Below are 15145 nucleotides of genomic sequence, written 5' to 3'. Positions count from 1 at the left end.
GGGCTTGTGTAACTCACTGCCACTGGACAGCACTAAAATACTTAGCTAGCTGCAAGGGCCTGCTCTGCTGGAGAATGAAAACAGGCAGTGCGTTGCTAGGGGCAGCCTCCCTCCTGCCACAGGTGAATGTGGTGGCAGGGGGACTAGAGCCTGCCAGGGACAGAGAACACCGCGCCCACAGCCTAAGTTCTGTCCCTGTCAGGCGCAGGGCTGTGGCTTCTCTCCCCTGCTGGGCACTAGGCGGGTGCCATGGTGCCCATGGGCACCATGTTGGGGACCACTGCCCTAGGAGCTCTGGCACCATTTTCCCCCCTTGGCTGACTTGTCTGTTGCAAGGAGAGCTCATCTCCAGCCCCAGGGTAGCGTGCCTGCACCAATGTGGCTGGCAGAGATGCAGTGGCTGGCAAGCGTGTCATCCCCCTTTCTTCTCCTCTTCTTCCCCCCCCCCCCCCAGCCCCTCAAGGCCATGAGAACAAGGGGAAGAGATGGCTTCCCACCCGTGTGCTGAGCTCAGGGTCCTTCCTGTCACAGGCGCAGGCAGGGGCCATGCGGGGGAGACAGGAAACCAGTGGTTGGGGCTAATGAGCCGATACGGCAGCAGGGCTGGGGCAGGCAGGAAAGGAGGCTGCAATGAGCACAGTGTGGTGCTGGGAGGGTGAATTCAAGGCCCATCTGCTGAGCCCTGCACACTGTAAGCAGTAGCCCATACCTCCCTTTTGGCACCCGGACAGAACCCAGCCATCTTACTTCCCCGGAGCAGCTACAGTTATTTAATCCCCTGGGCAAGTCTGTCCTGTCCCTCTTCTGGACCTGTTAGAGCAGGGGTTCTCAAACTGGGAATTGGGACCCCTCGGGGGTCATGAGGTTATTACATGGGGGGGTCACGAGCTGTCCGTCTCCACCCCAAACCCCACTTTGCCTCCTGCATTTATAATGATGTTAAATATATTTAAGTGTTTTTAATTTATAAGGGGGGTTGCACTCAGAGGCTTGCTATGTGAAAGGGGTCCCCAGGACAAAAGTTTTGAGAACCACTGTGTTAGAGGAGAACAGCCTGCTGCTGCTACCCGTGCTTGTTCTGTGCCCAGGGGAAGAGATGTGTGGTGGTGGTTTGGCCGGCATGGGAGGGGAAAAAGAGGAAATGAGCATCACCTCCCAGCTGCTGTCTGTGGGCACCATCCGCCTTGCGCTCTCTCGCTCTTGCGCCCCCCCCCCGGCAGCTGTCGGTCCAGAGGGGAGCCTGTGGGCATGAGCTGATGGGAGGGATAGGGGTAGTTGAGCCCCAATTCCCTGAGAAGTGTCCTGTGCTCCAACCCAGCAATTTCCCAAAGGCAGCACCTGGAGGATCCTGGGCTTCCTCTGTTCCCTGCCTTTCCCCACATGGGCCAGGTTGGGCTGGCAGAGGGCACAGCAGGTCAGTTGTACCCCGTCCCCTGCCAGTCACTGGTTCAAATCCAGCCCTGCTCTGGTGGTAGTGGAGTGCCCTTCTACTGGCTTTTGGGCACCCCCCTTACATGTGATGAGTTGGGTGGGCCTCAGTTCCTATGCCTTCAGCCTCAGGCACTGCCCAAATGGATGGGATGGGCAAAGATGCCAAGGATCAAGCCCCCTTGCCCAGATCTGGGAGGGGAGGGGGTGGGGGTTGGCTGCCTTCCCTGGACTGAATGAAACCTGCGGTCTATCAGCAGTTGAGGGCTTGGGGCTTGATGCAAATCAGGGCTGCACAGCCCTTGGCCGCTGTTGCAGCTGCTCCCCAGTGCAGCAGGCTGGATGGGCTGGCAGGAAACGCCCGCCCACGCCTGCACGCCTCTGTTGCTCCCCGCCAGTCGCACAGTCCCCCAGACTGCCGGGAGCTGCCAGCTGCCATCACCTCACAATGGTAAGGGCCCTCTCTGGGGGCTGAGCCCCCACCACCACCCCCAGGGTAGGAGGGGGGAAAAACTCCAGGGGAGGTGGGGGGCAAGAAGTTAGATGAGGTTAATGGGCTTCTTCCCATGGCTCTGCCCCACCCTCTGAATCAGGTATGTTTGGAGGGAAACTAGGTGGGGGGAGGTTTCAAGCCAGGATGGGAATGGCCGGGGGGGGGGGGGGGGGGAGGGTAGAGATGGGCACCCCACACACACACCAACTGAGAACTCAACAGGGGCAGGGATTGGCCTGGGTCTGTGTTGCCCCAGGCTGAGGGAGACAGCTGGGGCTGGGCCTTCCCCATGCAGGAGCATTGGCAAAGGGGCACAGAGGCTGCCATCTGATAGCCTCCTGCCCCAAAGGGAAGGCCTGGCTGGAGCTGGGGTGGAGTATGGGGTAGCCTGACCCCTCCCCCATCCCTGCCCAGGCCCTGCTCCCAAGGTCTAGCACTCAGCCCAAAGTTTGCCCCCCCCTTCCCACCTAGGTGAAGGGACCTGGGTGGGGGGGTTACTTGTGCCTTTGTGGTGCCTCAGTTTCCCCTCTGTAAAATGGGAAGGAGATCTGTTCCCGGGTCTGTGGAGGAAATAGCTCACCACAGGCAAAGGCTGCAAGGAAATCCCCATCCAGAACAGCATGGGCTGCTCTGTTAACACCAACGGGCTCCCACCAAACCCGCTGGTCTGCTCCTCTTCCCCCTCCCCCGGCTCCCTATTAACTGTCCCTCCCCATGGGAGCTGCTGCTAACCCTCAGGAGCTGCTCTGGAAGAGGGGCAGGGGGACTGTAATCCATAGCCCTTAAACATGAGGGGACAGTGCCAGTGCTTGTGCTGTGCTCCCCAGCTTTGACTAGAGGCATGCTGAGGGGGGATTAGTTGGAGCAGCTTGGCAGGCTGTGATATGAGATATGTCCCTGGGGGACCCTGAGCCCTGCTCCCCCCATTCAATGCATGTGTGCCTGGGATGCGTGAAGGCACCAGCCTGCCTGGTTTCAGTGCTGAGTTCTGCAGTAGCCGGGCAGGGGGGTGTCTTGCCCTGGGGAGTGGCCATGCTGTGGTGCCATAGATGCATAGCTCAGCAGTGGCACGGCCATCAGGGTAGGCAGCTCCTAGTTGCTGTTGCAAAGAGAAGCTGTTGGCCTGAGGCCCAGCAAGTGCCAACCTGAGAGCAGCGAGCAGCAGCCAGGGCGTGCTGGGGCATTGCTCAGAAGGCAGCTAGGTGGTTGCATGGCAGAGAGGAGGGTACCTTGGTGCTTCTGCTCCTGGTTGGCAGCGGGTGAAGTTTAGTCTCTCCCTGCCCAGGAAGAGCATGAGCCAGCACGGGGCACCCTGCTCTTGGCTTGACAGTCTTCGGGCCATTTCCGGTCCATGGGCTGTAAAGACTCATTTCTCAGCAGCTCAGCTCTCCTCCTCCCCTCGGCCCCCTGCCCCTGCAGTGTTGTGATGAGTTAGTGCCAGCGCTGCCCCTGTCTCTCGGGCTGGCTGCACACCTACTCTACCTGGCCCAGCAAAGGACCGAGCCACCTAAGACAGGCCAGAGCCCCAGCCAGAGTGGCCTGCCCCACTGAGGATGGGGCTGCTGTCCGCTGAAAGCAGAAGCGGAGCTGGGCAAAGATCAATTGCCCCCTCTGCCAAAGTTCCTGCTAGCCCAGCCCTGGTCTCCCCCCATGCACAAGGCAGCTGCCCAGGAGAGAGCTGGAGGCAGAGACGGGCCAGGGTATAGGGGCAGTCGAAGTTAAGGTGGTAAAGCCCCATTAGAGGTAGGCCTTCTAGGCTCCCAAGTGTTACAACAGACCCCCTGCAGCCCATTCTGCCCCAATGGGCAGCCCCACCTCCTCTCCTGGCCTCCCCCCTCCTCCCCCCGCAGCCCTCAGTGTTAGGGGCTCTTGGGCCTGCCCTGGGGCAGCTGCCCTCCCATCCCGAGCAGCTCAGCTTTTGGCCCTTCTCCCTCCCAGCCAGCTGGGATCTCCTGCCCCTCTGGGCACTGGCCAGGGCCCCGTGGGGCTGGCTGAGCCCCAGTGGCTGGCAGTGCTGTGGGCTTGGGGGCTACGGGAACTCAGCAGAGCGGCTGCTAGGTGAGGGACACCATCCAGTCCCACCAGGCCTCCCAGCACCTACACTGTTGGGCACCCCACAGGCCCAGCATGGGTCAGGAGGGAGAACAGCCAGTTACAGCCTCTCAAAGTCTGAGCAGGAGCCATTAACTACACACATACATACACCCTCCCCTCACTCTTCCCTACTGCTCCATTACATTACAATAAGCTCTCCCAAGGGTAAATGCCTGCAAGCAGCAGGGGAACTATATCAAACCCCCACATGAGCAGCTCAGACTAAAAGTACACCCCAACGCCACAAAGCCAGTCGAGGACCAGATGAGCGGCCCCATGACAAAACAGCAGACTCAAGGAGGTGTCAGCAGCAAAAAGGCATCGTTTATGTCAAATCATAGTGAGGCTAATAGGAACGAGCAAAATGTTAAGTGTGAAAGTGTAGCTAGGCTGGCCAAAAATTGAGCCACAGCTTGCTAAAGAAGCAAAAAATAACCACACATTTTTTTTGAAGTACATCAGAAGCAGGAAGCCTGCAAAACAGTCAGGAGATGACACAGGTGCTAAAGGAGAACTCAAGGAAGACAAGGCCATTGCAGAGAAGCTAAATGAATTATTTGCATCGGCCTGCACTGCAGAGGATGTGGGGGAGATCGCTCCATCCTGCCCCGAAAGCTAGCCTTTTGTGGGGGAAATCTGAAGTACTGTCCCAAATTGATGTGTCAGTAGAAAAGGCTTTGGAACAAATTGATAAATTAAACAGTAATACGTCCCCAGGACTGGATCTTATTCACCCAAGAGTTCTGAAGGAACTCAAATATGAAATTGCACAACTACTAACTCTGGTATTGCGTAAATCAGCCTTTGTAGCAGATGCCTGGAAGATAGTTAATGTAATACCGATTTTTAAAAAGGGTTACAGAGGCAATCCTGGCAAGTACTGGCCAGTAAGCCTAACTTCAGTATCGGGTAAATTGGTTGAATTTGTGGTAAAGAAAAGAATGATCAGATACATAGATGAACACTGTATGTTGGGGTAGAATCAACACAGCTTTTGTAAAGGGAAATCATGCCTCAGCAATCTATTATAATTCTTTGTGGGTGTCAACAAACACGTGGACAAGGGTAATCCAATGGCTGTAGTGTACTTGGCTTTTCAGAAAATCTTTGACAAGGTCCCTTCACCAAAGGCTCCTAAGCAAACCAAGCAGTGATGGGATAAGAGGGAAGGTCTGCTCATGGATCAGTAACTGGTTAAAAGACATGAAACAAAGGGTAGGAATAAATGGTCAATTACAGAATGAGGAGAGGTAAATAGCAGGATCCCCTGGGGATCTGTATTGGAACCACTGCTGTTCAACGTATTCATAAATGATCTGAAAAAGAAAGTGAACGGTGAGGCGGCAAAATCTGCGGATGATACAAAATTATTTGAGATAGTTACGTCCAAAGCAGACCGTGCAGAGTTACAAAGATATCTCACAAAACTGGGTAGCGACTGGGCAACACAATGGCAGATGAACTTCAATGTTGCCAAGTGCAAAGTAATGCACACTGGAAAAAAATAATTCCAACTAGACATACAAAATGATGGGGTCTAAATTAGCTGTTACCATTCAAAAATGATCTTGGAGTCATTGTGGACAATTCTCGGAAAACATCTGCTCAATGCACAGCAGTGGTCAAAAAGGCTAACAACGTTAGGAACCATTAGGAAAAGGATAGATATTAAGACCAAAAATATCATAATTACTATATAAATCCATGGTACACCCACAAATCTCAGAGATGATATGGTTGAACTGGAAAAAGTTCAGAGAAGGTCAACAAAGATGATGGAGGGTCTGGAACAGCTTCCGTAGGAGGAAAGACTAAAAAGTCGGGGGCTGTTCTGCTTAGAAAAGAGACGACTAAGAGGGGATATGATAGAGGGCTAGAAAATGAATGATGTGAAGAAAGTGAATAGAAAAATGTTATTTACCCTTTCCTACAATACAAGAACCAGGGGTCACCCAATTAAATTAATAGGCAGTAGGCTTAAAACAAACAAAAGGAAGCATTTCTTCAGACAATGCATAGTCAACCTGTGGAATTCATTACCAGGGGATGTTGTGAAGGCCAAATGTATAACAAGGTTAAAAAAAGAATTAAATAAGTTCCTGGAGAATAGGTTCATCAATGGCTATTAGCCAAGAGAGTCAGGGACACATCCCCACGCTCTGAGTGTCCCTAAACCTCTGACTGCCAGAAGCTGGGACTGGACGACAAGGGATGGTTCACTGGATAATTGCCCTTTTCTGTTCAGTCCCTCTGAAGCATCTGGCCCTGGCCACTGTTGACTGACAGGATACTGGGATAGATGGACCATGGCCTGACCCACTATGGCAGCTCTTTAGGTTCCTATTCCTTGCTTCTGAGCCCCCTGGCAACATGGGTGACCCTTTGCCCACTGGCAGGGCCCTTGCTGGCTGGCTGCAGGTCTGGGAAGGGCTGCTCTGTGGGGCAAGGACAAGTGGGGCCCCAGCCCTGCAGTGGTCAGCGCTCTGGCCTGCTGCTCTGGGGAGCCAGGCTCGGCTCACACTGAGAGCCCGGGATTGCTGAGCTGGGCCCAGTACCAGCCCAGGGGGCTGGAGCTCAGAACAAGCGGGGCTGGGCCCTGCAGCTGCTGCCAGCTACAAAGCCACCTCTCGCACTACTGCTGTCACCTGCCTGACCGCAGCTTCCTGTTACCCTTGTCAGCTGGGTGAGACCTGCACCCTCAGGAGACACCCACACAGGCCATGTAGCATGTGATACATGCCACCCGCCGCCGCCCTCCCCTACCCCCCCCCCGACACACACACGGCAGGGTGGGGAAGCCACACCAGAGCGAGACTCACAGCCCCTGCGGGGCGACTGAGAATGAGCTGAGCAGAAACCGCTCCCCTCCCCCGACACACACGGCCTTGCAACTGCCTGCGAGGGGCACGAGACCCAACAATGCACCAGCCCGACTTGCACCCAATGCACTTGCGTGGGGGGTAAGGCACCCCACACACTCATACAGCCTGCCTAACTCCCCACCCAGTGTCAACCCACAGTTCCCTGCACCCAACTCTGACCTCTCCCCTCAGCCCTGCCTAATGCCGCCCCCGCCCCCCCGTGCCAACCAAGTTCCCTGTAAGTTGCATGGCCACAAAGTAGCCTATTTAGCACCACGCAGGCACTCAGGGAACCCCCCGACTGGGACCTGCCATGGCTGGGGAAGGGGCACCTCTCCCCCGGCCCCCAACTCAGCTCCGGACTGGGGGAGGGGCGGTCCGAACCTGCAACAGCTGGGGCGCCCCTCTTGCAGCCCCAACTCAGCCCCGGACCCAGCCCTGGCCCAGACCTGCCGTGGCTGGGGCACCCCTACTCAGACCCGGACCTGCTGCGGCCAGGGAGGGGCTCCTCTTGCTCGGCCTGAACCCAACCCCCGGCCTGAACCTGCCACGGCCCAGGGAGGAGCGCCTCTCCCCGCTAGCCCAGGTCCTGCTGTGGGGGAGAGAGAGCAGGGCGGAGTCCTCTCTCCCTGCCATAGCCCCAGAGCACCCTCCTACACCTGAAACACCTCATCCCCAGCCCCACCCCAGAGCCCTCACCCCCCAGCCCTGAGCTCCCTCCCACACTCAGAACCCCTCAGCCCCACCCCCACCACGTGAATTTTGTTATGTGCACCAATATGGAGGTGATGTTTTAGGTAAAATCTAAAACAGATTTATTTACTACAGAAAGATAGATTTAAGTGATTATAAGTAGCAGGCATAGAGAGTGAAGTTGGATACATGAGAAATAAAAAATCTCGCAGTCTAAATTCTACAGACTAAACAAGATTTGACTCAAGCAGTTTCTCACCCCACTGGATGTTTCAGGCAGTTTACAGTTTTTATTACACAGGGGGAATTTGCTTCCCAGCCTGGGACCAATCTCCGCCATTCAAAGACTTTGCTTTCCAAACAAGCTTCCAGGTGTTGAGGTGGGGGAGGAGAGAGGCCAAGTGGTGATGTCATCGACTCTCCTTTAGACTTTCTCTCCATGTGCTAGAAAAATCCTGGCTGCGACATTGGGGTTAGGCAGCCCCCATTGCGTACATGCCCTCTCTGAGGAGGCTCTGGGAGAGTGGCTTCTTCTTGATGGGCCATTAACTCCTGTCTGGCTGGTCCTGATTTAAATCTGTCTCACTAGGTGCTGCTTTGATACCACTGAAAGACTGACTGTGCACATGTCCCGCTTACCACGTATTTCAGTACCAAACATATAGCAGTACTTCATAACTTCACACGCCATGACAGTACAGACAATCCAACCGAATAGCAATGTACAATGGATCAAGACTTTATAAATGATACCTCACAAGGCGTACTTTGTAAAAAACATATCACAATCACATCACAGTAGTGAATATGGGGGTCCAGGGTGCTACTTTGAGATACAGAGTGTCACACCTCCCCCCTACTGCAAGAGTGTTAATCCCTAAAGCAGAGACAGTGTCTCCACAGTCCTCTTTAGGTTTTGACAATATAATGCCCAAGTGTTGCTAAACATTGTAGTATTACCCACATGAGCTCTTGCAAAGTTCTGTGTACCTTCTAATACTTTGTGGATCTGTCCAGTGATCTCAAAAGTTAGCAAGCGTGCCTTCTCTGGGTTGCTCAAAAGCATCGATTTGTATCTTTGCAGCATTGTTAGCCCTTTTGCTTCTCCCATTGGTGTTAGCTCAATGTAGATATTAATGTGTTCTATAGCGTAGATATTTTGGCATTTAGCTATTAAAGAGATAAGGTGGTGTGTCTCAGTTTCCCCTTCCATATAGCAGAACAGGTTTATTATGGTTTCTCTGCTGTGACAAGCTCCAAGTCTGTTTGCAGGTATGAGCTGAAAAGCAGCATTGCTACAGAGCTTCTTAACACATGGTTTGATCTTATTTACCACTCCGAGCATGTTCAAAAGCTTTCCCCCAAAATCATGCATATTGCACCTTTTCATCAGCCCCAAATTCTTCGTCACAAGGTTTACCATTAGCATCACAAATTTTATCAGGAGGTTTAAGAGTAGCATCAAACCCTTTACCACAGATGGGTGTTTACAAGTAGCTTTGTCATACCATGTCCTCTATTTAGACAGTCTGGTTTGTTCAACACCCATTGTGTCTTTCAACTCCTTCCTGAACCTTAGGATGTGTTCAGTTACTGGCTTTTCTTTCCCTTCAGTGTTCCCTTCAGTATGGGTTCTCAATCCATATCTTTGGGGCTTTGGTACTGCACAGTCTGGTGAGATAAGGATGTAAGGGGATTCTGTATTTTGGCTGGTCCTGTGTGGAGCTGTCTCCCAACCCCAGTATGTCCATATGCAAGAAATCTATCTCCCCTTTTGGGACCTTCCCCACCCGCCTTTTTCGGAGGTTCATTATTTGTGTCTCTAGGTTACAAGTGCTTGCTCTTTAGTCAGACACACCTTTTTCCAGCAGCTCTCCATCAGCTGCTTTGTGTGTCTTACCAGCTTCTCTTCTCCGCCAGCTGAGTGATTTGCATGCTCACAGACAACCATTGCCTGGAAGCTTCCTGGACTCAGCTTCTTGGCTGTTACAGTTATGGGAGCTGCATCTTGACTTGACTTTTCACAGTCATATAAAGATGGGGATAGCTAAGTGGTTTGAGCCTTGGTCTGCTAAACCTAGTGTTGTGAGTTCAATCCTTGAGGGGGCTACTTAGGGATCTGGGGCAAAATCAGTTCTTGGTCCTCCTAGTGAAGGCAGGGGGCTGGACTTGATGACCTTTCAGGGTCCCTTCCAGCTCTATGAGATAGGTATATTTCCCTATATTTATATTATTATTATGGGTGTCCTAAAAAACTGGGACCTGGATTGAAGTACCTCCATCACCCCTTTCCCTGAGAAATTAGCTATGTGACTGCTACCCTCCAAAAGGTCAGTTACACAGTCCCCTCTTTGAACCTAAGTTACAGGTGGCATGCCTGGGTGCACAGATGCTGAATCAGCCACTCACTCCTGGGCATCCTCTCCCAAGTGACCAGTGAGATATCCACGTGCTCCCACTATTCTTTCCACATTTTCCTTCTCAAAGGAAGGACCTGGGGTCCCCTCTAGGACACATCTCTCTAAAGCAAAAAACTATCCCTTGATTAGCTGCAAAGGGCTCACAGCTAATGGCTGGAATAGTTTTCTCATAGAATATCAGGGTTGGAAGGGACCTCAGGAGGTCATCTAGACCAATCCCCAAACAGATTTTTACCCCAGTTCCCTAAATGGCCCCCTCATAGATTGAACTCACAACCCTCGGTTTAGCAGACCAATGCTCAAACCACTGAGCCACCCCTCTCTCTTCCTAAAGAGGTGCTGCCTTCAGCTGTGGTACAGGAGCTGGTCACAATCCCCCCCTCCCTCCACACCTGGAATCATATTACTTCCCTTTGCTGCAGAGGAGTCAATGAGATTTTCTCCCTTTCCTTCAGCAGTTTCTGGGACTTTACCCTTTCCCTCTGGTGTCCCAGCAAAATATTCATAGACTGGAAGGGACCTCAGGAGGTCATCTAGTCCAACCCCCTGCTCAAAGCAGGACCAATCCCCAAACAGATTTTTGCCCCAGATCCCTAAATGACCCCCCTCAAGGATTGAACTCTCAACCCTGGGTTTAGCAGGCCAATATGCAAACCATTTCTTGCTGCAGGCTACAACAATCTGAGCTATAGGGAAAAAATCATTCCCAATAAACATGTCAATGGGGATATCATCCACTACTCCCACCTTTAATTCACTTTCTAACCCATCAGTTTCACTGTGCATTATGGCCAAAGGCACAAGAATCTGGAAACCTCCTACTAATAAAAGCTCTGCCATCTGTCCTGGCAATGTGTTACCTTCTTGAATTACATTCTACTTAACCGCAGAAATCTCTGCACCTGTACCTTCCCATCCTAAATTTTCCCTGCCATTAATTTTGACAACCTTTATGAGTTCCATGTCTGCTTCTTCGGAGGCCAATCCCACAAAATCAATATAAGAAGTGTCAGGTGCCTCAAAGGATCCTGTGCTGAGGACAGCAACATTAACATGGGCTACTTGTTGCCTTCTTCCTCCCAGCACAGGGCACTTATTTCTCAGGTGATCAGTGGAATTACTATGATAGCACCTTTTGGGCTCTTCTATTTTCACAGGAGGTTTGGGGTGGTGAGTGCCCAGCCTCCCTCTTTCTTCCCAGGGGCAAAATGGGATTCTCCTTTCCCACCAAGGTTTACCCCCCCCCCCCCTCTTCTGTGACTTTCTCTCAATAGATGCCTGGGTCTGCTCAAAGCCATCAGGTAGAGATGCCTTCTCATCTACAGTTTTTACATTGTTATCCCATAGACACTGTTTTACATAGGGTGACCAGATGAGAGGAAGAAAATATCGGGACACCGGGGGGGGGGGGGGGGAGGAGCAAAAAAAAAACCCCGAGTACTGCCGGCGGAGCAAAAAAAATAATAATAATAATGAGTGATGCCAGTGAGACAAATTGCGTCTGGTCACCCTAGTTTTACATCATCTTTATATATGCTTAGGAAATGCTCCTGAGCAACAAGGTCAAACATTTGTTCAAAACTTTTCTCCCTCATCCATTTTCCCATTCGATCTTTCATCCTGTTTACATATTCCCCATTACTCAGATCAGCATTTCTCTTAAGATTTCTAAATGTCACCCTATCTGTTTCAGGGGTAATCTGAAATCGTTTCAAAACAGTTTTTTTTTTTTAATTTACAGTAAGCTAAAGCATCCTGAATTGGCATTTCATTGGAGAATAGTAAGAACTTTACCAGTTAACTTTGCAATCAGGGAGGGGACTTTGTCATCAGGAATCACATAAGCTGCACACAGCCTCTCAAAAGCAGTAAAATATTCTGTGATATCACCCATCTCCTTATGTGAAGGACATAATTCTCCTGTTTGTGGATTTTTGGAGAGCTGGGAATCAGTGGGGTGAGATGGTTCTGGTTTTGCTTTTCTAGCAAGTCCAGTTGGTGTTTTCAATCTCTCTCCTTCCTCAGGGTCCTTGATTTTCAGCTCTAGAGTCACTTGATGTGCTGTCTCCTCTCTGGCAGCCCTTTCCCCCACCCCTCTCCTTTATCTCTAGTTCTTTCATTTTCAACTGATGCTGTTTCTCTCTTTTTCTGCTACCTGCAGTCTGTACAGCTCTAACCTGGCAACTGTGTCACTCACTCCTTCTTATGCCTTTCTGCTCCTATTTCCCTTTCCCAAAATATGCAAACACAAAATAATAAACTTGTAATTCTTTCTTGACTGCGTTGAGGCAGCCCACTTAAAGTCTTACACTGGTGTAGAGATTTTAAGTAAGAATTGCAAATCTTGGTCAAAACAAGCCATGCATTTCATCCTGCTCATTGTGCCACTGAGACAGGATTCCTGGGGTACAACCTGGAACTTTGGGACCACTGTGCCCCCTTAACTCTATAACCTGAGTTGTTTCTCACAAGGCTATGCTAGTGACAAGCAGCAAACCCCTCCAGCTACTGTGATCACTCAGCCAACAGCATGTGGAGACCTACATCCAGCTAAATTGCATGAATACTCGCTAAGTCACTCATGAATTGTACAAATCACCCTAGTCCCCAGCTTGCGCCTCAGAAATATAGCATCTTACACAGCTCAAGACTTCCGTGGATAGTGCAAGCCCATTAATTAGTTTGCTGGAGTGGCAAAGGATAGTGGATATGCACCAGCCCTTGTTAACCTGAGATTTCCCCAGCACTTCAACCGAAAACACAGTTTTAGGAAAAATCTAAAACAGATTTATTTACTACAGAAAGATAAGATTTAAGTGATTATAAGCAGGCATAGAAATCAAAGTTAGTTATATAAGAAATAAAAAAAAACTCAGTCTAAATTCACACCCCACTGGATGTTTCAGGCAGTTTACATTTCTTATTACACCGGGAGAATTTGCTTCCCAGCCAGGGACCAATCTCCCCGGTTCAAAGACTTTGCTTTCAAAATGATCTTCCAAGTGCTGACATGTGGGAGGTGAGAGGCCAAGTAGTGATGCCATCAACCCTCAGGGGCTAGAAAGATCCTTGCTGTGACATGGAGGTTAGACAGCCCCCATCGCATATGTGCCCTCTCTGAGAGTGAATTCTTGACAGGACCAGCCAGACATGTCTTGGTGGCCTGATGTAAATCTGTCTTGTCAGTTGCTCCTTTGTTACCACTGAAAGGCTGACTGTGCACATGTCCCACTTACCACATATTTCAGTACCAAACATATAGCAGTACTTCATAACTTCACACGCCATGACAGTACAGACAATCCAACCGAATGGCAATGTTCAATGGAACAATGATACCTCGCAAGGTGTACTTTGCACAAAACATATCACAATATCCCAGTGGTGAATATGGGGTCCAGGATGCTGTGTTACAGCAACACAAAGCTATTGTGTTGAGCATGGGGAAGGGGTATCCATGCAGTGCCAAGGTCCCCGGCATGCCCACAAGCCTGGCACAGCTGCAGGCAGTCATTAACCTCGTCCCCTTTCCCTCCTCCCCCAGCACTCTGCTCTCCATGCCCCATGGGGGATGCTCTCTGCAGGGCTGGCACTCCTGATGCTTCCGGGAGCCGCGCTTGGCTCAGACTCCAATCCAGACAACAACTCCGTGGCTGTGGTCTTCCTGGTCTTCCTGCTCCTGCTGCTGCTCCTGGTACTGGCCCTGGCCTGGCGCAAGCTGAGCCATGATTCAGACGGCAGGTATCACCCACGCCACCTGTGCCAGCCACACCGCCTGCTGGCAGCCCTGGCCAGGCGCTGGCGTGAGCTGCAAGGGCAGGTGCCCCCTGAGAGGCACTGGCAAGGCAAGGAGGACGACGAGGATGAGGACGACGAGGAGGAGGAGGACGAGGAGACCCTTCAGCGGGATGAGGAGGAAGGTGGAGGAGGGAAGGAACAGCAGAGCGAGGAGGAGGGCACTGCTGTGCCAGAGGGGACCCTGCCCCGCGATGTCCCTGAGGGAGCCCTGGAAGAGGGAGGGGAGGCAGAGGGTGCCAGTGCCGGGGGCCTGCTCAGCGACCTGCACTCCTTTTCCGGGACAGCTGCCTGGGAGGACAGCGCCGCGGAAGGAGGCAGCCGCCAGCATGTCACTGCCCTCTAGGGGAGCTGAGGGAAGGACACAGACTACAGGGGGGGAATGTAGCCCCCCACTTGCTCACTGGGGAGCAACTGCAGGTGAACAACTGCTCCCAGCCCCCCCGCAAGGAGCTGGGATGAACTGCTCCCCACACCCCACCCCTCCCTGCAGAGCTCTCCACCCCTCGCCATGGGGCTGCATGGGGCCCCCTGCACCCCACCTCTCCCCCCAACACACACCAGGAAAGCCAGCCCAAGCAGAGCAGGGAGCGCCCTCTTCCCCTCAGACTCTGCATTGACTCTAGCATTCCTCCTCCCCCACCCCCACTGCCTGCACCAGGATATGGGGTGTGACACCGTAACATGAGGGCGTGGCTCCACTCCCACTGGGGAGCTGCTGATTAGCCCACATGCACCGCTACAGGCACCAATAAAGGGGCAGCATTGCTCATAACCTGTCACACTCTGCAGCTTCATTTACCCCAGAGGGGAATGCTGGGGGTGGGGCTGCATAGGAGGGGCAGAACCGGCTGTGAACCACACCCCTGGAAGAAGGGGAAGGGAGGGTGACCCCAGCCTTCTGGCCTTAAGGAAGGCTCTCCAGGCCCTCCTGCCCTAGAACATGATGGGAGCAGAGTATGAGGCTTCCCCATTGGGCAATTCCCGCAACTGGCTGCCCACCAGCTGGAGTGACACCCCTCCCCCAAACACCATGGAGCAGCTGGCAAGGGGGTGGTGGCAAACTACCTCCCCTCCCCCAGCAACAAGAAGGGAGGGCCACAGCACAGCCATATCCAGGCTTTAATTGGCACAGACCCAGCCACAGAGAGGGGCTGTCTGCCCCCCCCCCACATGTCAGAAGGTGACATGGAGTACAGCAGACAAGCCAGCAACCCTCCCACCCAGAGGAGACAAAGTGTGGTCATTTCCCCAATACTCAGTACCCCCACTGTCCCTCCCCACACCATGCCTCTCCAGGCTTTGCCCCCCCCAACCCCTGGGGCTGAACCCCCACCCCCACCACATACCCTGCATGATGC

The 15145-nt window shown here is 52.5% G+C and overlaps 1 protein-coding gene across 1 annotated transcript; it reads left to right on the top strand.

Moving 5' to 3' along the window:
* Window positions 1-1852: 1852 nt before the first annotated feature.
* On the top strand, window positions 1853-15084 carry PTPRCAP (protein tyrosine phosphatase receptor type C associated protein). The gene is made up of 2 exons (XM_054024739.1): window positions 1853-1879; window positions 13534-15084. Exons 1-2 carry the CDS (start codon window positions 1877-1879, stop codon window positions 14128-14130), a joined length of 600 nt encoding a protein of 199 aa, XP_053880714.1. The 5' UTR covers window positions 1853-1876; the 3' UTR covers window positions 14131-15084.
* Window positions 15085-15145: the final 61 nt, after the last annotated feature.

This window comes from Malaclemys terrapin, chromosome 4 (genome assembly GCF_027887155.1).
Source record: "Malaclemys terrapin pileata isolate rMalTer1 chromosome 4, rMalTer1.hap1, whole genome shotgun sequence".
NCBI lineage: Eukaryota > Metazoa > Chordata > Testudines > Emydidae > Malaclemys > Malaclemys terrapin.
Note: the sequence above shows the minus strand (reverse complement) of the source record. Positions and strands in the feature narration are given on the sequence as shown.